At 37.9% G+C, this 27307-nt stretch overlaps 2 protein-coding genes across 5 annotated transcripts; one reads left to right on the forward strand and one right to left on the reverse strand.

Moving 5' to 3' along the window:
• LOC306888494 (para-nitrobenzyl esterase-like) lies at positions 1-17246 on the forward strand. Of its 2 annotated transcripts, XR_013785754.1 has the most exons (10): positions 1-72; positions 3022-3725; positions 3874-3981; positions 10357-10553; positions 10824-11029; positions 13292-13350; positions 13452-13619; positions 13898-14119; positions 15308-15575; positions 16241-17246. XR_013785754.1 is itself a non-coding variant. In XM_079446830.1 (9 exons), the coding sequence occupies exons 2-9, from the start codon at positions 3032-3034 to the stop codon at positions 15448-15450; spliced, it is 1797 nt and encodes a 598-aa protein (XP_079302956.1). In that variant the 5' UTR covers positions 1-72; positions 3022-3031; the 3' UTR covers positions 15451-17246. The 2 variants fall into 2 exon arrangements, 1 of the variants encoding a protein (XP_079302956.1); XM_079446830.1 differs by having other exon boundaries at positions 15308-17246.
• Positions 17179-27292, reverse strand: LOC306888495 (ADP-ribosylation factor GTPase-activating protein 2-like). 3 transcript variants are annotated; one of them, XM_079446831.1, is made up of 18 exons: positions 27192-27269; positions 26338-26456; positions 26106-26178; positions 25858-25989; positions 25050-25130; positions 24130-24235; positions 23987-24043; positions 23838-23870; positions 23487-23531; positions 21133-21185; positions 20486-20622; positions 20143-20274; positions 19830-19958; positions 19605-19754; positions 19395-19521; positions 18670-18760; positions 18428-18549; positions 17179-18341 (listed from the first exon to the last, which is right to left on the reverse strand). In XM_079446831.1, exons 1-18 carry the CDS (start codon positions 27261-27263, stop codon positions 18321-18323), a joined length of 1680 nt encoding a protein of 559 aa, XP_079302957.1. In that variant the 5' UTR covers positions 27264-27269; the 3' UTR covers positions 17179-18320. The 3 variants fall into 3 exon arrangements, with proteins under 3 accessions (XP_079302957.1, XP_079302958.1, XP_079302959.1); XM_079446832.1 differs by lacking the exon at positions 23838-23870; XM_079446833.1 differs by lacking the exons at positions 23487-23531; positions 23838-23870 and having other exon boundaries at positions 27192-27292.
• Positions 27293-27307: the final 15 nt, after the last annotated feature.

The raw sequence follows: 27307 nt of genomic DNA on the forward strand, positions 1-27307 counted from the left end.
GGGCGGGGCCTGAGACATTAAACGTGTTTACTGTCTGTTACAGTACGTGCGTGCACGAGCTCTAATGTCACAGTAAGTACATTACATGCTTTTTTACTTTTCATATTATATTCAGGGTTTGAAACAAGAACAAGCTATTATGGTTTGGTAAATAAAGATGGAAATGTCTCTTTGAGTGCTTGCGTCGTCGTTGCGCTATTTCAAGTAACGTTAACTTTCGATCGACGTTAGCAGGGCAAAACTTTTTTAGTTTTTAGTGTAGATTTGTTATCATTTTTATAGTTTAGTACACATATCTGCAGTGCTAAAACGAGTTCTCCGAGTCTAAATCAGTTGTTGAAATCAGTTCCTCCTCAGACATGTTTTAACAAGTTTATATTTTGTGTTTCTTCTATAGCCTCATTTAGTGGAATCTGATTATTTGTGTGGTAATATTTCAACTTTCCCCTGATAGAGACATGAAACCGGGAAAGTGTGGTTTTGCGGTGGGTCATTGTGTGGTTTCCGCTTATTATTCGCCTCATCCTGCGTCTGTCATGACAGCACACACACTTCATGCTGAGACTTACACATAAACCAACACAAACCACACTGGGAAGCCTGGATCTAAGGCATTATAATGCTTTATACTTATGGTAACCACAGGCATGCACGACACATTATGATACATTATATACATGTATATATTCACTGTATGACTATATGCACACTAATATATTGATTTAGTATAGTGCATTAAAACACATCATTACATTATCTACAGGTGCAATCATGAATAAGTTTACTGTCATCATACACAATAATTGACTTCTGTATTTTGTACCCGAATGTACTTTTGTACATTATAAGGCTGTTACAGTTATTACATTGTATATGTATTGCACAGTATATGAATTGCAATGTGTATGTGTACAAGCTTCACAGAAAATGTTTGCATGCTTTCCTTCCATCTGGTAGTATAACATCACAGTCTAACCATGAAGAAAATGCAGTTACATTTTATTTTAAGGTGTCTTTGTAACAGTGTAATTACAAAAATAAATTCTAAACATTATTAATTAAAAACTTGTAGGGTTTGGGTTTAGGGTTGGTTTCTTATAAATATGAAATTTACTGTTATTAATATAGTAAATATACCCTACCTGTCAAAAGTTAAGATTTTTCAATAATAATAATTAGCCTAATATTTTTTTATGTTTTTGAAATAAATCTATTATACACACCAAGGATGTATTTATTTGATTAGAAAAAGAGGAATTTTCAGCAGCCATTAGTCCAGTCTTGAATGTCACACAGTTCTTTATTAATCAATCCAAAACATTAAAATAGAAAAGGTTATTTTAAATGGTAATATTTCTTATTATTGTGGTTTTGATTAAATAAATTCAGCCTTGAGCAAACGACTTCTTGCAAAACCTGAAAAGCTAGCAACTAGCTGAAATAAATGTTCATGTTTTATTATATTTAATTTGTTTCAGTTAAAGTTTAGTTTAACGATAACCTTGAACATTAGGGGCTGCTGTCAGACTGTGTCTCGTGTTTCCCCTCCTCTTGTGTCCATATTTGGTCTTCCTGTTCCTGTCCTCGTTCCCTGTAATCATTAGTTCATTAGTCCCAAGCCCTGTGTTTAATTACTCCGCACCTGTTTCTGTTCTTCCTCCTTGATTTCCCAGTGTTCTTAAGCCCTGTGTCTCCCTGTCTCCCATGTCCTGTATTGTTCGTCATTTCCCTAGCTCCACGTTCCGTGTGCTGGATTTCAATAAACATTGTTGTTGGAATATCTCCGTGTCTCCTCGCTCCTTGCTCCGAGAACAGCGTGACAGAATACAGGACCGAAACAGCAGTAAGCGGCGCTTCTCACCCCCCGTTTTGTTTTCCGTTTTTTTAACAGTTTTTTGTTTGTTCCTGCCTTTTTTTCCCTCCGCAGCGATGGAGTTCGCCGCCCGCCTCCGCGCCCTGATACTCTTAGATCTGCCGTTCGTGGAGTATGCCGGGGAGTTCTGCGGGCTCGCCAAGAGTGCGGATCTACACGACGCGGCCATCCTCCATCTGTTCCGGCTCGGGGCCTGTTTCCACTGCCCCATCGACCTCCCAGACACCACTGGATTGACCTGTAGAGAAGGAATATACCTGGGAGACGTCCGGGCCCGAGCCAGAGCCACCCCGTCCGCGACTCTCCCGAGCCCGCCGCCGTTCGCGGCTCCCACGAGCCTATCGGCAGAAGATATGACAAGCCTACCTGCCGAAGATAAGGCAAGCCCGCCGCCCAAAAATATGGGAAGCCCACCTGCCGAAGATAAGGCAAGCCCGCCATACGAGAATGTGGCAAACCCGCCAGAGATGGACAGGTGTCCTCCAGTGCCTGCTCCTCGCAGGTGCCCTCCTGCGTCTCCGCTGGTCCCGTCCAGCTCTCCTGCATCTCTGCTGGTTCCGTCCAGCTCCGCGCTCCGCGCCCTGTTTAATTAATCCGCACCTGTTTCTGTTCTTCCTCGTTGATTTCCCAGTGTTCTTAAGCCCTGTGTCTCCCTGTCTCCCATGTCCTGTATTGTTTGTCAATTCCCCAAGCTCCTCGTTCTGTGTGTTGGGTTTAAATAAACCTTGTTATTGGAATCTCCGTGTCTCTTCGCTCCTTGCCTTTTTGTTTTGTTTTTTTCTATTTTATGTTTTATTAAAAATTATATTATCAGGATTACAATTTAAATTAAATGGGACCATCTGTACAAAGGAGTTCACATAATCAATTTTATTAGTGATCTTGATTCATTTATAATCTGAATTAATAATTCATAATCTGTTCTATTTTTCACATCTTTCTCCCAAATTTTGTTCTAAATCCTTTATGCCAATTTCCATTTAATAAAAATAAAAATCTCAATGTGGTTTCAGACATTTGGACCTCTCTATATATGGTAAATAGAAAGTTGACCCAAAAAATATGGCAGTCTCAGAAACGCAATTTGTTCTTTCTAGATGAACAGGAAATTGACTTGCACTTGTGTTTTCTCTCTCTCTCTCTCACAGAAGATAGAAAATGAGTGAGGATGTATATGAGGTCCCTGAGGGGACGGAGTATCGTTATCTAGTGCAGGACGAAGAAGAGGAACAGATACAGTATGTCCGTCGCCACTATGTCAGTCCATTCTTGGTGGTGTCACGCAAGTGCATGTTCCTCATCGGCTGCGGCGTGATCGCTCTCCTCTCTCTCGCGGGATACCTGGCTTATGTGGCCGAGACTCCGCCTCCAGAGGTGGCAGAGGTGGAGACCGATTGCGGTTGGCTGCGTGGGAGCTGGACAGGCGGAGCTTACTCTTTCAAAGGCATCCCGTACGCTGTGCCACCGGTGGGTGAGCGTCGCTGGCGACCCCCCACGAACCTAGTGGAGGCGGGACAGTGTTGGCAGGGCGTGTACGACGCTACTCGATTCCGTAGCATCTGTGCGCAGGTGCAGCCCCTCCGAAAAGACGGGAAGATCATGGGACAGGAGGACTGTCTGCATCTCAGCGTGTGGACACCGAGTCTAAAGCCAGCCAAACCCCTGCCTGTCATGGTGTGGATCCACGGAGGGTACCTCCAAATGCTGAGTGGCCAGGAGAGAGGATACTCGCCCACTGAAGAGCTGGCGGCCCGCACGCAGACGGTGTACGTCAGTCTGAATTACAGGCTCAATGCTTTCGGCTTCATGGCTCTGGAGGTGCTCAGGGAAGGCTCTCCCATCAACTCCTCAGGTAAGGCCTGTCCAGTTCACTCAGGACTGCTGTCCATCTCGTTAGTGCTCAGCTTGTCATTACAGCATAGTGAAATTGATCAAATGTCATGGCATAAATGTTCTGAATAGTAGTTCACTTACTGGTGTCTTTCTGTTTGCTGTCAAAGGGAATTATGGCTTCATGGACCAGATCCAAGCACTTCAGTGGGTCCAGAGAAATATCCATAGCTTCGGTGGTGATGCTGGAAGGGTTACCATATTTGGTCAAAGCTCAGGTACAACATATAATAACACCGAAAAGTATTTGGACACTTGAAATGTCTAATGGTCATTGCATAAGTTAGGGTTTTTCAAACTTTTTCATGCCAAGGACCACCAAAATATAAGTTTACTATCCTTTTAGAGAATGTGAATTCATAAGGACAGCATGTTTGTAAAATTGTAGTAAGTAAGATAAGTTTGTAACTTTATTTTATTACTTCTTTATGCTGTCTATTTTAACATTTTATATTTTTACTTTAAAATATATGGAAAATATTTACTTTCTAATAAGCTAGACGTTTCACATTACTTTCTAATAAAACAGTACGTATTGTTTTCCAGCCACTTGTACAATTAATGTGTAAACCTTTAAAATGAAAGCTAAATTAGTTTTCATTTCTAACTGGTAAAAGTTCTGTCAATAGAATACAACAAAATAATTATGATCTGGTGATGAGGGTTGGTGATACGCCCAAAATCTCGTATCACAATATGAGCACTTTTATTTCACAATAATGATTTATATCACAATATGGTTATTTTTGCTAGAATTCTTTTTTTAACTGACACCAATTTCGATATTACAGCAAAAATTAATACTATCCATAAATAATCTAAGTAAAAAGTTCTCAAGCTTACTGAATGCAAGTATACAAGTCAGTTTGGGGAAGTCGTGGCCTAATGGTTAGAGAGTCGGACTCGTAATCGAAAGGTTACGGGTTCGAGTCCCCGGCCGGCAGGGATTGTAGCTGGGGGGAGTGAATGTCCAGCGCTCTCTCCACCCTCAATACCACGACTGAGGTGCCCTTGAGCAAGGCACCGAACCCCCAACTGCTCCCCGGGCGCCGCAGCATGGCTGCCCACTGCTCCGGGTGTGTGTGTGTGTGTGTGTGTGTGTGCATTTGTTCACTACTCACTGCTGTGTGTGTGCACTTGGATGGGTTAAACGCAGAGCACCAATTTCGAGTATGGGTCACCATACTTGACAATACGTCACGACTTTACTTTAGTAACAAGCAACAGAACAAATGCATACAATAGAACAAAGATTCAAATGAAATAAACTGTGCCCTCCAAGCTGCGCGTGTGAAAAAATATGTCGGACAGATGCAAAAATGAGTTGGAAAAGCCATTTGATTGAATTTTACTCTGCGTTCCAATGTTCATACTATCCATCCTACATGGTATGGAAGATTAGAATGAGTGTCTCCCAAAGCATAGCAAGAGTATGTCATTGGAAAGAGACATTTAAGCCTTTGTGAATGTTCACAGTTCTAATAGCTTTAAAGCTTGAAAGTATGTGTAATGTTTTTAATTAAATCCTTTTTCATTCTATTTCACCCTTTTGGACCACCTATATGCAAAACTTGTCAAGCACATTTGTAAGATTTAAAATAAAGAGATGACTCTTAACTGTATCATTTTTATCAAAATATAAAAATAACCTGTTTATCTAATAATGTTTTTTCTGAAATTTTAATCCCACTTAGCATTTCAAATATAGTGGTTTTCATCAACATCACTCCAAAAGAATTTAACATAAATGAAGTGTATAGTTTTAATGTATATTTCACTAACTTTGTTGTTGACACAGTATTTTTTATTATAGGTCCATATCACTTTCCAGTTAATATTCTCAAAATGGTTACTCCAATAGTGTTTACTATGAAAAAATGAAGGACAATGAATCAAAAGTCTAAAAACCTATTTTTGCATTATTGCAATTTTTTATACCAACACCACTGAGATATTTTATTAGCATAGCGCTCTTATCTGATGAGACCAGCTTAACAGTGTTTTTTTTTTTACAATATGTATTTTTTAACAAAAAAAAAGGGAAAAGTCCCAAAAGTTCTCATTGATGGAAGTCAGACAACATAATGTTTTGCAAATTATTTTTATACTACAAAAAAATATATTACAGTATTAATGTAATGTAAGATATTCAAGTATTATTAGCTCTATTATTGATTTTGCCAGCCCTTCACAGGTTAGCAAAAAAAGTGTAGTAGTATTGATAATTCACTGATTTATTTTGAATATAATATATTTGTTTCCAATTTTTAACAGTTGAAACCCGTTGTCAGACTTTGTCTCTCTGTGTCTCGTGATTCCCCTCCTCTCATGCCCAGATTTGGTCTTCCTGTTCCTGTCCTCGTTCCATGTAGTTATCAGTTCATTAGTTCCAGGTGTGTTGTTAATTATCTAGTTTAGTCTGTCCTTTATTAGCCCTGTGTTTACCCGCCTCTGTGTCCGGTCTAATTGTCATTCAGTGTTTGTCTTACCTGTGCTCCACGGTTCCTGAAGTTGGTCATTAAAAGACATGCTTTTGTGAAGAGCTCCTTGTCTCCTCGTTCCCTTCCTCCGACGAATCGTGACACCCGTGAACCCAAGAAACCCATGAACATTGAGAGGAGGTGTAAAATATGAACTAGCAGAAGCTCAATAAATGGCTAATCTGATTTTTTCAGTTACAATTCAGTATATAGTATAGAATATACAGTATGTATACTCTATATACATACAGTGCCCTCCAAAAGTATTGGAACAGTAAAGACAAAATTGCTCTGTTGGCTGTGGAGTCAAGACATTTACAAATATGACTAAAATTTTAATATGAGACAAAACTACAGAATGTCACATTTTATTATTGGGTGATTCAACACATAGATGTTTTACCAGCTAGGAAGTTCAGCACTTTTAGAGTTTCATCCCTCTATCTGATGTGAGCATAAGTATTGGAGCAGTTGCCTCACAGGTCTTTCTAAGTGATCAGCTGTGTCCTGTTGCATTAATTCTTCAGATATTAAAAGCAGGGAATGTGTCGTATCAGTTATATCCATTACTTCTGTATTCTGAATCTTGCATTCGATGATGACCCACTCAAACCAGGATGAAGATGAGGGAGCTGACTTTGAGAGAAAAGCAAGCAATTTGGATGCTAAAAGAAAAGAGGAAGTCGATTAGAGCTCTAGCAAAAACAAAGGGCATGGAGAAATCAAGAGTTTGGAAACCACCAGCGACCAACAACAACCTGAGCCTATACTCTTATTATTCTTATTAATATTTAAAAATATTTTAAATATTTTAAAATATTACTGTTATTGCTGAGAAAACAACAGTAGTTGATGACAGAGAAATGTCAAAAAAGCTGTGAAAATGAGCAATGAAGCAAATAGTGGAGAATAAACAAAGCACTACCTATCAACCGAAAGGTTAATTTGCAGTGTTTTATACACCCCTATCTGCAAACATTTGCTAAACATGTTTTATAATCACATATGCCATAAATCAACACCAAAACTCTAGTTGCTGTGCTTCTGCTATGCTTTAACCTGTTTATATGGCCAGCAAAATGAATTTGCACTGCTAATGTTTGTCTGAAACCTTCCCTTGTGATATATATATAATATAATTTATATAATTAAAAAAAGAGTACATATTATGGAAATAATATACTTAAATATATTTATAATATAACATATTATATTTATGTAAGTTTGAGCTGTCTAAGAATATATGTAAGTGTGAACTGAATGTGAGGTTTTTAGACACGTTATTAACAAATGAAAAATGTATTATAGGTTAAATTTATATTAAATGCAATTGAACTTAAGAGTACTATTTTTGACCCATTTAAGTAGGGCTTAAGTACATCTTTATATGTTATTTCATAATTACATCTATTGTTTTTGAAATATGGTTAAATTGCACTGCTGAATGTACTGACACGCATTTATGGTAAACATAAATTATACTTTATTATTTATTATAATACTTTAATGTAATTTGTTCTGAAACTTGTATGTCGTGTATTTAAAGTGCCCCTATTATGGGTAATGAAAGGTTCATATTTTGGTTTTGGGAGTCCCCTACAACAGGTTGACATGCATGCAAGGTCAAAAAACACTTAATTTTTTACAAACCCATCCTTTTGCATGACGCTAATCTGCGGTGATTGGTCTCATTTTCATTTAATCTCGCCTGTAATGCCTGATAAAGCAGTGTTTGTGAGCGCAGTGCTGTTTTATGTACACCGTTACCGGGGAAACCGCTATTTTTAACGCCCCAGAAGCAGCACCTAGTAGCAAATAATGAATTAGCATTTTTGTTCAGACCAATGCGAAAAGACCAACAAGTGGGCAGGAAATATGCAAATGTTTCATGTTTGGGATTCGTTTTAAAAACGACTCGTTTCAATGATTCATAGTCGACTCTTTCTTTTGAGAGTCAATAACTTTATACACAGTGCACTTTCAGATTTAAAACTTTGCAGGATGTTTTCATTCACTTAGAGCTGTTACACACTGCATGAAAGGTCATTTTCAAAAATCCATTATAGGGACGCTTATTTGTCCTTGTTACATGTACTTACAATTTGAATAACAATAAATGATGCGTAATGACATGCAAGTAACACTAAACCAAACCCTAATCCTAACCACTAACCTTAGTAATGTAGTTAATTAATATTACTCAGTACCTAAAAGTATAATAACACTGTAACAAGGACACCGTAATGTGTAACCAAAGATTTTTAAACATAATGATTTAAAAAATAAAACTTTTAATTTGACATTATTACAAAGTGCACTTTTTAAAAGTGTACTTAAATGTGTTTAGAAACATGGTCATGAAAGTGTACACTCTTTAAGTACACTTAAGCCTTGTTCAGACTGTCAGTCCAAATCTGATTGTTGTGCATATATGCGATTGGAATCCAATCATATTTCACAAGTGTGAGTTGCAAAAAAAAAAACAACACATGAAAACCTATTCAAATCGCATTTCTGAAAATCTGTTTCAGTCAGTCTGTCCGCTCAGATCGGATTTTGCTTAAAGGGGTCATATGATGCTTTTTTAAAGATACAAAATTTATAAGGAATTGATCAGGTCGTTTTCCAATTAATATCAGAGATTTGTGCATTCCAATAGAATTTCCCTCTAGGGGAGATTTTATGTTTTGATTGCAAAATTTGTCTAATATGTTTCTTATTACAAGACGAAGAAAATATTTCAATACCATCAACTTTTAATTCTGGAAATATCCTTTCATTGCTTCCAAAAGAGAGGTGATTATTTATTAGTTGTATCAACCCATTTGGAATAGCTTTAACCACTCATTGAAATTCTTTAAATGGGATGGGAAAATTGTAAACATTCATAAAGTCTTCATAAGACAGAATGTTTCCACTCTCATAGAACATATCTTTAACAAAATATATATTCCTTTCAAACCACCTGTGCAAAAATAACGATTTATTCCTAGAAGTAATGAGACAATTGTTCCATAAAAGCATTTTATGTGGAGAAAAGTTGTAATGGAAACAAATTTTCCAAGCCAATAATACTTGCTGATAATTTAATCGGTAACTTTCCTGGAAGAAAATTACATTTCAGAAGAAAAGATAACCCTCCAAGTTTTTGAAAGATACATTGTGGAATAAAGAACCACATAGAATTATAATATTTTAGACAATTTCTTAACCATTTAAGTTTAAAAGTATTATTAATGTCAAAAAAGTCTATCATCACCTTCTACTCTTTTGCCTGATATAATGTCCTTTTTTAACTGGTAAGGTTTTCCATATAAAGTCTAAGAAGGATTTATTGATATCCTTGGAAATTTCATCATTCACATACATGGAAAGAGCAGGGTAAACAAATCTAGAAAGGCCTTGGACAGTAACACTCTCCCAATAGCAAAGTCAGAATTACCTCCTCTCGTCTTCCACATCGTGATGTAGACATGTGGGGGCGTGTTTGAATGAGGGGGGGTGTGGCAGAGTCATATAACTTTGATAAAGAATATCTCTTTGGTTTTGAGACTTTAGTTTATCTTATCCATCAGCTTGTGACACTCCAAAGAGAAAGGAAAACTTGAAATCGCATCATATATGTCAGTTACTCATGCCACGTGAAATGCAAACATGTCATACATTGTTTGTAGAAAGCATGCTAGAAAATCAAGTGGAAAATGACAATATAGAGCTGGTCTTGCACCTCTTTGAGTTTTGAGACCAGCGGAGGTGGCAGCACAGAAGACGTTATATAATCCAGCACGATGGCAACATGTTGTAAGACAACATCTGTATTGCATTTAGTGTAGGCATACCAATGCAACGTCGTTGAGTAAAACGAAAGAGCGCCACGGTACACACAAATCCAGAAGTAAAACATTTAAATCAGATTCCAGTCGGATACACAAATAATCATATTTGGGCTGACAGTCTGAACAAGACTTTAGGTGGCCTTTATTTCATTAATATCATAATATATTGTCTTCATGTACTACAAGTGCCATTCAATATAATTAAGCACACTTCTTTTCCACAAGGGTTAGTCTTATTAGTGTGTATGAAGTATTTCTCTCCCTGTGTGATCATAAGGAGGAACTTCGGTTTGGACTTTGATGATGTCTCCACTAGCCAAAGGACTCTTTCATCGCGCAATTGACATGAGCGGCTCGTATGTGTATAATGCTTCCCTGGAGTCAGCAGAAAAAGACAACTTAAAATTCCTGAGGAGAACTGGCTGCAAGAACGCCATCTGCCTGAGAGGACTACACATCGCTCAAGTCCTTCAGGTGAGAAATTTATGGCTGAGTTTGTAACCTTCCACAGCAAGGCAGCAGCAGAGTCATGGCTGACTAACAACAGCCTCAACCTATTGGCCCCTTCGTCCGTAAACTCTCTTTAATAAATCATCAAACCTCAACCGGCTGCCAGATCTCGCCGAACGCTCAATGAATTCCCAATGAAAATCTGCCAATGAGGTTTAATTTCTCTAAATGGTAGTAATATATCAGAAATGGGTCTGTGGTTGAATTAATGTGTGTGATTTGTATCTGACTCAGGCAATCCCGTGGCAGCAGTACCCAGCATGGGCAGCTGATGAATTAACCAATCTTCCAGTCAAAGGAGTTTTTCTTGGTCCAGTTGCAGTAATTGACAACTATGTTCTCAAAGCTCCTCCTTTCGAGACCTGGGAGAAGGGTGGAGACGGAACCTATAACGACGTCCCGTTTGTGGTTGGAACAACTGAACAGGAGGGTGATTTTAGGTAATCTGCTTTGTTCGTTTTTCAGCTATTGGTTGTAAAATGAAAAAACTGTCAGGATTGTGCTCCATTCAGAATTGAATTAGGAATGCCTTTGAAGTTCATGAATTTGAATTGGCTTGCAGGATGCAGAGTTATAATTTGCAATGAATGAAATTCAAATAAATATACTTTTCAAAAATATTATAATATATTATTTGTAGAAACATAGATATTTATAATCATTGTTTGAAATGCCACCTATATAAATGTGCATTTAATAATTGTAATTATTTAATATTAACGTATTTCATACATTTTTTTTTGTTTGTTTTTGATTAATATATAGAACCCAAAATGTTGTAATATACAATATATATATATATATATACAGGGCTGTACACATATCACTGGTGCTACAGAGGCTGAAACTTTTGTAGCACAGACCAAACAGCTGCCGCACAATTTAGGGGTGGCCGATATGGTTAGAGAGTTGGACTTGCAACTTAAAGGTTGCGGGTTCGAGTCTCGGGCCGGCAGGGATTGTAGGTGGCGGGAGTGAATGTCCAGCGCTCTCTCCACCCTCAATACCACGACTGAGGTGCCCTTGAGCAAGGCACCGAACCCCCAACTGCTCCCCGGGTGCCGCAGCATTGGCTGCCCACTGCTCTGTGTGTGCGTGTGCGTGTGTGTGTGTGTGTGTGTACTTTGGATGGGTTAAATGCAGAGCACAAATTGAGTATGGGTAACCATACTTGGCCTCATATCACTTTCAATAGTGAGTGATTTTTCTCTGTTTTGTTGTTTCATTCACATTAAAAGAATAGTTCACACAAATATTAAATTCTGTCATAGTGTTTTATTTTTATACCATCATTTACTCAGTCTCAAGTTGTTTCAAACCTGAATTAGTTTCTCTCTTCTGTTGAATGTAAGTTATTTTGAAGAATGTGCTTAACCAAACAGTTGCTGGTCCCCAGTGACTTCCATAGTTTTCAGTGTGGACCAGCAACTGTTTGGTTAACCACATTCTTCAAAATATCTTCTTTTGTGTTCAGCACAAGAAAAATGAATACAGGTTTGGGACAACGTGACACTGAGTAAATAGCCTAATGACAGAAATTATATTTTTGATTGAACTATTCCTTTAATGACAAAAGCAAAAAAAGGCCTCTAACACAAGCTTGCTCTATTCTTTTTCTATTTTCTTTTTATTATATAATAAAAAAAACCTTGCTACATGTACTGCATTAGGCTAACTGATACTTGTTATAGCACTTGCGTATCATTGCTCTTTTGTTGATTTTGATGGCTTCCATTGTCCTCATTTGTAAGTCTCTTTGGATAAAAGCATCTGCTAAATGACTAAATGTTAATGTAATGACAAGCAGCAGTATATGTTTAGTTCTGTAGCTGCACGCATCCGTTTCTCTCTCAACGGTTTACTTTAATTTTAGACATAACTGTGTTTATATGTAAACCTTGTGTGTTTCTGACAATATTAGACGTGAAATGAATCAGGCCCAAAACAGTAATCAGGCGCTGTTTGACAGGCTCGTAGTGCGCACGCTTCATGTGTATCAGAAAAAGGGCATGTCAGAACAGCACATGAATTAATTCAAGGCTTTAAAGCAGATCCAAATAATGCACTTTTGTGATTGTGAAGAAGTGCAGTGTCCCGTGAAAGTAACTCTGAGTTAACACTGAAGTGAATGCATGTGGCGTTGTACAGTATATTGATTCGGTGGCGCGCAGAACTGCAACTGATGGAATGTGTTCTGTAGCACGATACTACGATATTTCTTCAAAAGCAGATCGTGGAGACATTTTTATCATCCACAATCAAAAATCATCTTATCGCACACCCCTAACTACCAAGTATAATCAATCTCACACACAAAGATGCACAACCAAATCACTTCACACTATTAAGCAGCTGTATTATGAATATGCAAAACTGTATCGCACGCGTGCTACGGTGGTAAATTTATTCATCGCACAGACCAATTTTTTCATAGCACGTGCAACATATATGTCTTTATATATAGTAAGTGTAATTCAAATCTAATATAATAATTAGATTTCATTAATACATTAAGACACTGCATCTGTTATTCTACAGGGAATAAATAAACATGATTAACCAATTTATGTATAAGCAATTCAGTTCATTCCTCTTCATGTCATTTCTATTCAAATTAATTTTAGGAAGCCAATTCATTACGCTGTGATTTTGCCCAACCCTGGAAATTACATGAACTTGACATGTATGTCTTTTTACTTTAGTCCTCCATATGAAAACATCTCAACATGGACTTGGGGAGACTATCGGTGGATTGTGACAAGTAAGTCAAATCATAACAGGCATTTTAAAAAGTGAATGAATTAATATCTATATAAGTGGACATGTTTTTCCTCACCACGTCTCTGTTGATCGTTCACTCAGACAAACTGACCCCTTTCGGAGAGGCCCTGACCAATCAGGCGCTCAGGCTGTACAATAGCTCAGCCCCGTGCCCGACCTCTGACCGGTGCCCAGAGAGGCTCTTCACCACCATGGTCTCTGACATGAGGGCCACCTGCCCCAGGAACGACCTGGCTAAGAGAGCTGCAGGTTCAAATAAATTTTTCATTGCACAATTCACAATTAAAGGCAATTGAGCTTTATCAGCACTCTGAATATTTTATCGTTTGTGAGTTCCAATAAATATTTCATGGTAAGTGGCTGTATAATAAGCAGGATAATGAACAGTGAACTCATCGTTATCTCAAAATAAACCCATTCAGGAGGATACAAGCCCGCTCTGCTATTGACATTATGCTACATTATGCTCACATTCATAGTCAGTTTTTTCAATCTAAATCTTTGCATTGATGTCTCATGTATTCCAGGAGCCTTAAAGAGCCCAGTGTACCGTTATCTGGTGACTTACACTCCATCAAAACAGGCAAACGCCTCCAGCTGGCTTTCCTTCCCCAGTCGCTTTGCCTTTCATCTTCTAGACAGCCTGGCCTTCTTCAGGGGTCTTGAAATGGTGCTGGGGACCCTGTCACCGGCTGATATCAACTTCCAGGAAATGATCACCAAGTATTTTGTACATTTTGCCAAAGAAGGTAATGTGAGCAATAATATTTCATAGAATCAATGTCTTTATACTGTATTTTGATCAAATAAATGCAACTCTTGTGAGCATAAGAGAAATCTTTTTTTAATTTACTGACCCCAGACTATTATCTATTATGCAACATTGTTTTCATCAATGAAAATAAATTGAACAAGAGTGCCATACCAGGGTTCTGCAATTTAAAAAATCCTACATTTTTCATTGATATAATATAAACATTTTAAGAAAGCCCTCCCATGAGCTCTGACGTTTTTAATGAAACACTTCTGTTAAGCCACAATCTGTGAAAAATCCAATATGCTTATTATACTTTTATTATAACGACCTGTAGTTAAATGTTTTATAACATACTGTTGTTTCTGATTCATTTGTCATTCGTAATGCATCATGGGACGACTAGCAACACACCACGATGCCACTGCCAAGACCAGGAATGTTGGATCAGATCCCAATAGAAGATTTTGTCTGATATCCAAAACTAGTCAACAGCTGGTTTTCTTATATAGTTAAAGGGATAGTTCACCCCAAAATGAAAATTACCGCACAATTTACTTACCCTCAAGCCATCTTAGGTGTATATGACTTACTTCTTTCAGACAAATCCAATCGGAGTTATATTAAAAAATGTCCTGGGTCTTCCAATTAAGCTTTATAATGGCACTGAATGGTGGTTGAGATTTTGAAGTCCAAAAAAGCGCATCCATCCATCATTAAAAGTGCTCCACATGGTTAAAGGGGGTTAATACTTCTTGTAGTGCTGGGCGATAAAACCATAACAATAATTTTTGAAATACAATTTTATAAAATGTAGCGTTAATGAGAGTTTGATGAAAGTTCAATATAATTTGTATGTACCAAAAGCATCTGAACTGCGCCACATGGAGCATTTATCCGCTCGGCTCAAAGTTCAAACGGCAGCGCAGCGTGAGCTCACTAAAGCAGATGCGTTTACTCGCTAATAAGTCTTGGTTACATGACCGCAGTGCTGTGAGATTCAATGTGAAGCTCTTGAATTCAGTGGATTGGTGATTTAAACTAGTTTAAATCCAGATGAAACAGCACTGACAAACACGAGAAACACTGCGCAACAGCACAGTCCTAAGCTGGTTGAAATTGTATGTGATCAGTGTGATCAAATCTTGCCTCTAACGTTCCAAAACTCTTCATAACCTCACAGGTAGGATGCCAGAGGAGTGGCCGGAGTTCCCCTCACGTGTCGCCCTGCTGGACAAGAATATTTCTTTCGTAACAAGCTACTCTCGCGAGAGGTGTGACCTGTGGCAGGAGAACGGCTTCTACTCATACGCCTGGATCAACTGAGACACCACCATCATCATCATCTGAGTGTATGACACCAGCAAAGCTTTAGTGTGAGATTATACAGTACTGACTTTGCAGAGCCTGGAGTGTATTTTGCATAGTTATTTGCACCAACAGGAAAATAGGTGGGTTTCCATAGGAAAGGAAAATCAGTGAGATCTCTTCAATGTCTCAGTGGTTTTTTTCTAGATAGCAATGAGATTAAATCAAGCTCAAATGAAGACTCTGATCTTTCTAATGGGGAAAGTATATAAAGACCAAATTGTTTGATCTATCTATCTATCGATCGTTCTATCTATCGTTCTATCTATCGTTCTATCTTTTGTTCTGTCATTCTTTCCATCTCTCATTCTTTCATTTTATCTGTCAGTCTTCGATCATTCTTTGGTTCTATCATATCAGCTGAGCTGTGAACGAGCAACTTTTGCGTTTAATTTAACTTTTACAAGCTGAGAAGGGAACTGAATTTATTCAGTGAGTCTGAATGTGCATTTGAACGAGTGATTTTTAAGCCATAAATCCCCATTATTCAGGTTTTTGTCTTGTTTGTTTGTTACACTAATCGACTCCATTCATATATTTACCGATTATAGCCAATCTGCTGTTTTTAAACCTGTTATTCTTTGATTGTGTGACTAAGCAAATCCAAAGCTTTGACATGGATGAGAAGCCAGGGACACAATGAGGGCCTACAAAGGGATAATGTGGCTCTCTGATCCCCCTCTTTTAATTTAACTGCTGTGCAAATAAGACTGACTTACACTTACATTGATCTTTTGTTTGTATGTAGATGCCGTAGATCCTCACTATCGATGCAATAACAGAAGGTGACATTTACGTGTGATTTTGTATCTGTGATCAAAGGGTGTTTTACCACTCCTGAACAGACTTTAGAATCAAGGCCTTCGGAATCAGGAACATCGTAACGCCTGGAGTGCTATCAAACTAAATCTGAACCAGGAACAGTTGTGTTTTATAAAACAGCCCCATTTCCATTGCAGGGCTGAATGATTGGAGAGGTCAGAGGCCGGTCTGCCCCCGTGCAACAGGATGAAAGACATCCGTTGAATAAGAGCACACGAAAGCCCTGACCCAAATACAGACTCCTTTTTAATCCTGTAAAGCCTGACATATTAAATAATAGTGCAATTTATTTTTTTTTAATTCGAACTGTTTACTTAATCTTTAGTAAAAAACTTGTGTATTTTTTTTTAAGAGTATCATATTTGATACATCAGGCTATTATGGCTCATATAATATGACACATGAAAACATGGAGCTCATACTCAAAAAAAATAAAAGTTTTATTCAGAGGCTCAAACTGAGCACAAATATGACGCCTGAAAGTACTGGTGTAGTTTCTAATATTTATATGGCCAAAAAGTCAACATTTTGATAGCTGATGTTAATCAAAGTGATCTTTATAACAGTATAACATGACTTATGTTACATAACTCTATGTTTCATATCATAATATGTCCTAGTAAGCTTATATTTAAATTCTTAGTTTTATGATCAACACTCTAGTTTTAACTTCTATGTTGATTGAGAGATGAACAAATAAACGTCAGCCAGGCCAATTTCTGATTTCATTTTTTATCAGGGTTAGTGTCAATACTTACTGTGTGTGCATTAATTATTCCATTACCACTCTTGTTTGTTTTGCACTTTATCTGTAATCCTTCTGTCATAATATGATTGTATTGAATCAAAGTCTTAAACAGCTGTTGTGGGGATTTCAATCTTTATTCACACAGATTCTTCTCAACAGGCTACAATAAATAGCTTTTATTCCAGACGGTTGTTGGATTGTTGTTCTTTATTTTCAAATTTAGCATTGGATACAAACGAACAGGCAGACAAATACCATTCGCCAGCTCCCGGTCTGGCATAAACCCAAAAGAAAAGGAAAGGAAGGCTGTAATGCATGTACTAGGAAACAGTATTGCACATGCAGATTACCAGAAAACAGATGATAGTGGGTGAACTTTAAATGAAAAACTATTTTGTCAGCTGTCATTTTAGCATCTAAACTGAGGGCGTCTCGTTATATTGCCGTTGATTAAATCACATCGCTGTAAACCTCCTCAGCCCGCTTGGTTTCTTGAGTACTTTCTTTGTAAATAGGAGTGAATGCTGGAAATCAGATACAGCACCAGTGTCTTCGGGTTATGCTGGCATGCAAAACAAACAGGGTTCAGTTTAAAATCATTGTTCTGGACAACTCAAGCTCCAGGGATCACTCACACATCCGCATCCACAAAAAGCCTCAAGAACTCGTCCTTGACATGCCAGGACATATTGCACGATATTACTGTTATTTAATCACTTACTCAAACTTTGTCATAATGTAAAATCATGATAATACATCAAAATCTAATAGATTGCATTTAGGAAATGGGCTCAAAATATTCCAAATGTATAAATATACCATATGGGTTGCCTTGTTCACCGAATGAACCGAGGTCTTCGGATACCGTTAAAATACAAAAAGAAAGCCATGAGAACATATTAGCGCTCTAAGTTTAGTTATACATTTAATTCCAGACAGAATACTTTTCAAATTCATACCTATTTGAAATCAAAGACCAGTACATGGCATAGAAAACAGGACTGTTAGTTCGAACAGAAAGCACTGCGATTCTGAAAACAAACTTTACACTCTTCCCAATGCTCCTGAAAATAAAATGCTGTCAGCAAGTGTCTACAGTGGTCTGGGGAGAGATTGGGAGCTCCTGGGTCTTGGTCTCTCTCTCTCTCTCGCTCCCTCTCTCTCAGATGTGTGTTTATGTAAGAAAGACAGACCAGAGCCAATCAGCAGCGAGGAGCGTCCTGTACTTCAACTTCCATTTCATTCAAATGCAGTCCTTTCAGTAAGATCCATAGCGATCCTGAACACACATGACCAGATGGAGTTAATACAGCTGCTGTGGACGTAGTAAATATATACAGTCAAGACTGAGATGTGTGCGTTCACCTGAATAGTGTTCATAACTCCGTTAGCCAGCACTGCCATCTTCCCTGCAACAGTCTTCACACCTTGCTTGAACTGGGCGATGTCAGGACCAGAGGGAAGCACGCTGTCAAATCCTGATGAGCCTACAGCGAAACAGAGCGCCACAGTCATTTTAGATAAAACGCCGACAAATATAGGACTTTTGTCTATTTTATAATCGAATTAGCATGAAGTAAACAGTAGCTGAAGACAGAAGTGTTTACCAGAGGAATGGACACTGCCATCACCAAACAGGTCAGCAGAGCTGATGGAGGAGCTTCCAGACATGCTTTCTAAACGAGTCTTTGCTTCATACTAGTGGAGAAAAATAATATATTTATATAAACAATACAAATGTGTATTTACTTTAAATATTTTAAGAAATATAAAGGAGTGAAATATTGTAATTTTTTTACGTGTGCATATGCGTTAATGTGTGTGTATAAATGCATACATAAAAATATACAGTATTCTACTCTCTCGTAAATGTATATTTAAACGTATAATATATATGTATTATGTATATTAGAAATAATTGTAAAACAATGAAAATATAAATATAAAACATTATACAAATATAATATATAAAACATTAACTGTGTATGTGAAAATGTAAATGTAATTTTATATAATACACAGTAAAATGAATCTTAAAAAAAATAATTGTATATATATATATATATATATATATATATATATATATATAAATCACTAACAACATTATACAACAACAACTTATTGTAACATACACTTAATATATAGAAATTTACATATCTAATATATGAACATGAAATCATTTACAATATTACATAATTACATTTAAGATATGTAAAAAATATATATAATAATTATATTTACATAGAAATAAAATGCAAAAAAAGGATGTGAAAAATGTGTCAAAACTGCCACTCAGACTCATAGAACTCAAGCTGTAGCGGGCTCACTCTACCTCTGGGTTGCTCTCACGGCCGAAGAACATGTCCGATGAGATTGCTTTAGCATTGGCAAACTTCTGTTGAGCTTCGCTGGACTCTGAGACTGGCACAGACACCTCAGGCTTCCGTCGGCTGGGCAACCTGAGACACATTGTGTCACGGAGTCATAAAACCAGCCACAAATCAAATCACTGTCTACTGCATCAGGACGTTATTCAACGAACCTTTCTCCGATTGGCTGGATGCTTGAGATGGTGACATCGCTCTCTTTAGGCTCCTCCTTCTCCAGTGCCCAAGAAGAGAACGAGGATCCTCCCTCATTGTCCCACCGCGAGCCAAAGCTGTCTCCTGATGTGAAAGGGTTGTCCTTGTACCTGAGATCACAATGATTGATACAAATCACACACATGCAAAAACACATTCACAAATGCGGTCCAAAACAAACATACTTGGGCGGTCCGGAGGCGAAGCCGGGCTCATCAAACATGTCCAGCTTAGAACGAGAAGAGGATTTGACTCCGACCGGGGTCTCCTGCTCGATCACCTGCATCTCAGCCATCACTGAATGAGACACGGCACTGCGGACGATCAAAGTCACATCATATCAGCCTCATTAAGAAGAACGTACAATAAAATTAACAGACAGACATATCGCTCAGCATCCTGGGCTATTAATCTGCAGCAGACAGTGATGTCATGCTTGAGGGGAGTGATGTAATTAACGTGACAGTGGTTTAATCGAGGATGCCGCCGTATCTTTACCTCCTGCTGCCGAATCCCATGCCCAGCCTCTCTGCCTGTTCCTTCTTCTTGCCCTCAAGGTTCTTCAGTTTCTTCTCCTCCACCTTCCTGTCAATCTCCAGCTCTTTGTAGGCCAGACGCATCGAGGCCACTCTGTGAGAACAGAGGGAACGCAATCAGGAAAATAAACTAAGCTATAGCTCTGATTGCACTGTTAGAGGAGCCATCATCTTACCAAATATACGCTTGACCATTCAATAGGTTCTAATCACAATCTTTTAAGAAAAAGCATTTCAGTTCTACAGCATCTGCAAATGTCCAAGATGTTCAAGAGATTCTGAATTTGTGGCATCTGGAGACTCACATGGACTCTTCGGTTTGTTTCTTGGCCTCAGCGACCTGTTCCTCTCTCATTTTCTCGGCCACCTGGGCTTGTTTTTCCACCTCAGTGAAGCTCTTGCTGCTCACCTTCTGGGCACCAAGACCCTTTTTAGCGCCAAGCTAAAATCAAAATGATAGAGTGTAAAAGACAGTTATTTATTACATTTTTAACAAAGTAGCACCTGCAAACATAACCACGAGTTTTGAGGTTTAACGACAGCACATGCTTCTATAGATGGTTGGGTCCTATGTATATTATTTTATGTATTTACATAAAAGTACCTAACGAAACATGAAAATACTAAACACATACTAAAAAATTTTTTTCTATCTATTTCTCTCTCTCAAATGCTATTATATGCATAGTGCCGTCAAACGATTAATCGTGATTAATTGCATCCAGTTTTTGTTTACATAATGTGTGTGTACAGTGTATATTTATACATTTGTTAAAATTTGTCTAATGACAAGAGTAAGATTTCACAAGGCATTATTGGTTTTCTTGATTTACTGTTCTAGCTTCTGTATCGTGCTGCAAGGCTGACACCTACTGACAAAAACTGAACAATGCAAGAGCAGGAAGCACAATTCCCTTAAGAGGAAGTGACAGAGCACTGATTGTTCACCTACCCCTTTCTTCGCAGCAGCTGGCTTCTTCTTTCCAATAATGGAGGGCTTTACTTCTGAAAACATATATAGCATAGTCAGAGAAAAGTAAACAGGAAACCATTTCTTCCTGGAGTATTCCAGAGAAGGATCATTAGTGCATGGCGATAGAGGCCACAGCCTACAGTGCCCTGAGAAGTATCATGCCAGCACAGCCTGAGGAAAGAGAAGAGGTCACATCTCACACAATCAATTCGATTATCAGAGTAAGAGTGTGTTTAAATGTACACATGAACACTGGGAACATCCATGCAGCGTTATTATTGCATACTGAACCAATGAGTTACATGATTTATCAGAAAATTGGGGCGTCTGGAAACTTTGTGCTAAGACGAATGCTGAAATTGGTCTTAAGATTTACACCCACTGGATCCTGATCAACAACGAAAAGCCGCTCTAATCTCATTCCAGGGCACAAATCAATCCAGACCGGAAAACACATCAGAAATACCACGGTATAAGATCTGTGTCCAGACTGGAAAGTGCCTGAAAGCTCTCTATGAGATTAGAAAACACTACACTACACTTTTTTAGTCAGTGAGCAACTTTATACACTAACTATGGGAAAGTTGGGTAAGATATGGCAATTTTGAGTTTAATGAATAGCTCACACACAATTTGCTGCAAATTTATGAGACCAAACAGCTGATAAAAACATCACAATAATAAAACAGTTTTGAACCATTTCCGTGTTTAATCTCTGCATATTTCTCTCCTGATTCAGAAAAGATGACTTTCACTGGAGAAAGCAATACTACGGATAGAGGACAAAGAAGGCTTGATGCATTTGTTGACGCAAGATGTTAATTGATGGACTGGAGTGGTGTGGATTATTGTGATGTTTTTATCAGCCGTTTTATCAGACTCTCATTCTGATGGCACCCATTCACTGCAGATGATCCACTGGTGAGCAAGTGATATAATGCTAAATGTTTCTAAATCTGTTCAAATGAAGAAACCAACTTGGGCCACAAAAAGTGGTCCAGTGACACATCTTGTCCCACAGTACGAGTAAGGATTTGTAAATACTGCGTAAATAAGAATAATTTTTCAGTATATAGGTTAGTTCTGCTAAACGTACAGATACTAAGAAGGTCAATAGTAGCAGAAATGCTTGTAGTCATTAAAACAATCAATTCCAAGCAATGTTTCAGGCTCAACCGAAGTGCAGCCCAAAGTATATTTCAGTTTTTGTATCTTAAACTATAAGAATAGTATGAATATGAATAATGTATTTTTAAATATTTCAGCCAAATTTTGCATACTCTGTATGCCCAGCTCACACGTTAAACAACAAATCGACCCGTTCCACATTTCTTGGATTCTCAGAAATGTGATATAGCGGGGAATGGAAACAACAACAAATACAGGTTTGGGGTTCCTATTTTCCCCAATAACAAAAGGAAAAAAAAATCCATGATAGCGTTTCTGTGACATTACAAAAGAGAGAGAGAGAGAAAAAAAGATTGATTACATTGGGCAGAACAAAGATGTCAAATCTGCCATCACTCCCTGAGCCAAGTGTTAAAAACACCCACACAGCAGCAGCAACTAGTCTTCGAATATTCATTCCCAACGTAATATAAAAAGTATAGCGTTATAAATTTTTTATTTTTTTTGATGAAAATATATAAAAAAATTGGCTAGATTTATTCTTTTAACTGAGGAAACACATTATCAGTCTGTGAAAAGGGTCCAAAAACTACTGGAGACAGCAACAACTATAGACTAGAGCGTGTGTAAGGGAATAAACCGATACTCACAACTCTAGTTTAAGTGAGTACAAAGACATTTTTATTGCTAATAAGAAATGAGCAATAAATTTTGCATAAACTGGACAAGGATGAAACTCTCCAGTGCGCATCTGTCATGCTATCAAATGGAGTATCCTCTTAAAGGCTATGATTTCAGCTGTATGCATGCATTCGTGTCAAAACTGAATTATACTTTGGACTTTAAGCTCAATTAACAGCATACATTTCAGAATGTTGATCAGCGCTGAATTTCTCAATTTTAAATTAAATCAAATCCCAGTCAACAACTGTGTAAGTGCAATATATACACAGTCCCTGACGACACCCTGAATAGATTTGAATCGGTAAGAAAATGCATTATTATTCAAAAGCAGTAGACTATTTTTACAGTAACACCAAGCTTAAAAAATATGAGCAGTTTTGCAGTAATATTATGATAAAGAGGAAGGGGTGGAGCTAAAGCGGCACACACACTCAAATTAAGTGTCAGTCAAGCGCAGAACCGTGCTGCTTCATTCTGATCAGCCAATAGGCATCCTGCCATTTAAAAAGCATTCAATTCACCTTTAGGAGACTCAGACTCTTCAGATGTCAATCTCATTGAGTCGTCTACATTAACAGAACAGACAGCAGGCTTTCAATTCATTTGCAAAGAATGTTGCACAACTACATTTACTGGCTTGTTATTACACATACAAATTATTTTACAGAGACTTAAGTATGTAGTTATGCATTTTGGTCATTTATAAAGTTTTTTTTTTTTGTTTTTTTTTTTAAACCATGCTTTTTTTACAAGCATATCAGCACTTTTTTTTTTTTTTTTTTTTTTTTTTTTTCATTCTTTCTGTTCATGAAAAAGGTTGGTATATGGAATACTTCATTAGTTTTTCTAACAGGTCCTTGAGCTTGACTTACTTAAGTGATTCATCAATGTTTGGTGAGAAAGTACTTCCAAAATAATATGGGGAATTGGGTGATGAAAGGAGAAACAGAACATGGGGAAGTTGGGATGATAATATACATTCTGCCTGAGCACTCAAACACACAATCCCGCAAACACTCACCTATTGTGGCTTTAGGACTTGTGCTCAGTCCTTCAATGCTTGGACCCTCTTCAGACTCTGCATCACACGGACAAGCAATGATTAAATGTCAAAGTACTGACAATGAAATGCAAGCGTTATGATGTGTAATGCGGTACACTCACGAGTGCTGGTCGCTGAACTCTTAGGATTGCTCTGCTCCAGTTGAGGGGTTACGGCTCCATTTTCATCTGTTAGGGATGGGGACGCCATGTTCCAACTGTTAGCAGGCTGCAGGTAAAAGAACAATTATCAAATTTCATACAATGAATGAAAAAGTTTTTCAGGAATCACGGCAGTAGAGGCGGCGCAACTATAACGACACGTGAATAATCCCACCCACTCTAAAGCAGTACTAAACTGCACTGGAAACACAAACCAAGCCATGCAGAATCGTTCCACGCAGTGGAAAAGCGACATATAGATACTTCAAGATTAACATGAGATTGGGTGAAACTGTGTGTTATGCCCCTGCTATGCCTGCTTATTAATAGTTAGCAATGTAGTTAAGTTTAGGTATTGGGTAGGATTAGGGATGAAGAATATGGTCATGCAGAATGTGCGCTTTATAAGCACTAATAAACAGCCAATGTTATTAATAGGCATGCTAATAAACAACTAATTAATAGTGAGAATTGGTCCCTAAACTAAAGTGTTAACAGATAATTCACCTGAAACATCACGCACATCAACATCATAAAAACTACACTTGATTACTGATTTAATATTTTAGAGCTTAGGAGAACCAGAAACCGTTACTATTACTTTGCAAAATTAAAAAAAAAAAAAAAAAAAAAGTATGAGAGACTGATTACATTGGTCAGAAGAGAGAAAGATGTCATCTGTTGCAAAGTCTGTGAAAAGGGGTTCAATAAATAATTCCCTGATATTTCTAGGTTTCTCTGTCTGTGAGAATCCTGTTACTAGGTTAACTGGTCCACCCTGAATAATCAGTCAAACTCTTTTAAAAACAAAAAAACAAACAAGACATAAAAACTCATTTACAATTTACAATTCAAAACGCACAACTCTGTGTGTGTCCTACCTGTGTATGCTCGTCAAAGAAGTCAGTCTCGCTCTTCTCTACAGGTGATGGCTGAGCACAGCCTGAGTTGTCAATCCACAGCTGAATGAAGAAAAAAAACAAAATAAATATCCTGATTGCAGATCTCCAAATTTGCACTGGTTGTCTGTTGTGCTTTCATAACTAGCGAGTCAGGGAAGATAAAGCTAACGAATACGGTGTAACGTGGCGTTGGTTCAGTGACTCAAGTTCAAAGTTTATTCAATATCACAAGCACCACAGCTGCATATAAAGAGATCTAATCCAAATATCTCTTTTCATTACATTAGATAAACAGCAACATATATTACAATATATGACGAAAATGATTAATTTTAGTAATAATGAAGTGCCAATCACATATGCATTAAGATAGGCTAAAGTGCAAGTGGTTCACAATTAGTAGGTCGCATGTCTGTTGTCAACATCAAAAAGCATGTATTCAGTCAAACTCATCCATGAAAACACTATTCAAGACAAAAGAACATATGACCCAGACTACATTGAATACAAGTTCACAACAAGCATAAACATGGTTTGTGATGACCACAAATGTGTAGTTCTCTAAATTAATTTAGAAACTAAACATTTAGGTTACTTCTAAACATAATAAAAATTACACATCATGTCCAATGTAAAATCTTGAAGCAAAGCCAGTTCGAAACACATGTTAACAGTATGATGGCGCTGAAATATATTTTAATAACCAATGCTGACAACAAATCCACGGGGCATAGTTCATTTTCTAGGCAGCGATAATGCTGGAACAGTATTAGACTGGTATACTCACCTCAGTGCCATACTTGGAGAGCGCAGCGTTGGCAAGCTGTCGAATTTTCTCTCTGTACATCAGAGCCGCACGACTGTTATACTTCGCATTGGTGTCGTTGGTGGTACAGCCGTGCTGGCGGAAAAACCCCATCTGTGCTCAAAGAAAACATGGGAGTGATGATGTAGCATGCACAGTGTCTACAGTACAGGTTAAGCTTTAAAGGCAGAACTGCATGCATATTATAGGGTAGGAAAAGAAGAACTAACCGCGTTGGCATTTCCTCCGACCTGCATACATCTCAGCTGAAACCAGCTCCAGTTGGAATCTAGCTCTGTGGATCTGAAAAGACAATATTCCACACTTTAACTCACCCTCTAACTCTTGCCTAACAACTGAATGAGACATTCTGGAACACCACGGATGAATAAAAACTTTGACAGACATCCACATGACAGCATAATTGAATGAGAGAGGAACACAATAGAGATCCAGACTGACCTGATGAAGCTCAAGTGCACTCCCAAGGAGCGATGTATCCCAGAACAGTCAATGCACAGAAACACTCCATATGAAATACTGGCCCAACTCGGGTTCTTAGCAGCACAGTCAAAGCAGGCCTGAAAACAAACATACCACTTCATTAAAAAACAATTCCAGTGCTCAAAACGACAATTTCCTCATATGTCCGGGTTTCCAATGATGATGGGCTCCATGCTATTAAATAGCTGAAACGCACTGCAGACAAACAGATGTTCCAACATCTGGTTAAAAAATACTTTCGGCAAAGTGTGAATATGAATGAATGTACTAAGGAATTAACAAACATTACACAAGGCTTAACATATCGTTAATTTATAAACTTTAATCTGCTGAGAAATATATATATATATACACACACACACACAATGAGAATAAGAGTTTCAAAACACCTCCAACTAATTTGAATATACATTAGACATATTTTACAAATATGCATGAGTTTGATGCATCTTTGGGACATTCTACCCAGGAGTCTCCGTGTGTTTTGAGGTACATTATTACAGGAGGAGTCATCTTCCATCGCCACTGCGTCATTGAGCCGGTAAACCCACAATCAAGAGATTTCTGTCAAGACAGCTCCTTCAGACCGAATAGCGTGTTCATATTAAGTCATTAGTGTTTGACAGCTGGAAACAGCGGTGATGTTGAGAGTAAACACGATGTGTTTGACGGGATCCAGGCCCCATCAGCAGTTTAGACACAAACAAATGACACGTAATCCCACACGAAACAAACACACTGATGTCTCTGAATAGGTTAGAACGAGAACGAAAACATTCACAGATACATTTCAATAAGTCCTGGTGTGTTACCTTGTTTGTGAGTATGGAGCGCAAACGTTTAAAAATTGTGAGAATTTCTGTCTTGTTCGGTTCCGACGCCATCTTGCCAACTGAGCAGAGCGGAAACAGAAACCAGAGAAGATTAC

Source organism: Barbus barbus (genome assembly GCF_936440315.1).
Source record: "Barbus barbus genome assembly, chromosome: 22".
Lineage (NCBI taxonomy): Eukaryota > Metazoa > Chordata > Actinopteri > Cypriniformes > Cyprinidae > Barbus > Barbus barbus.

What these genes read in the sequence shown, in the direction of transcription:
- LOC306888494 (XM_079446830.1), top strand. Translation starts at nt 3,032, where the DNA reads ATGAGTGAGGATGTATATGAGGTCCCTGAGGGGACGGAGTATCGTTAT. An exon ending in CATATTTGGTCAAAGCTCAG is followed by an intron (nt 3,982 to 10,356) that starts GTACAACATATA and finishes TGTGATCATAAG; the next exon opens with GAGGAACTTCGGTTTGGACT. An exon ending in CTATCGGTGGATTGTGACAA is followed by an intron (nt 13,351 to 13,451) that starts GTAAGTCAAATC and finishes TCGTTCACTCAG; the next exon opens with ACAAACTGACCCCTTTCGGA.
- LOC306888495 (XM_079446831.1), bottom strand. Translation starts at nt 27,263, where the DNA reads ATGGCGTCGGAACCGAACAAGACAGAAATTCTCACAATTTTTAAACGT. An exon ending in TCGGAGGAAATGCCAACGCG is followed by an intron (nt 25,990 to 26,105) that starts GTTAGTTCTTCT and finishes CTTTGAGCACAG; the next exon opens with ATGGGGTTTTTCCGCCAGCA. An exon ending in AACATTGATGAATCACTTAA is followed by an intron (nt 23,532 to 23,837) that starts GTAAGTCAAGCT and finishes CTGTTAATGTAG; the next exon opens with ACGACTCAATGAGATTGACA.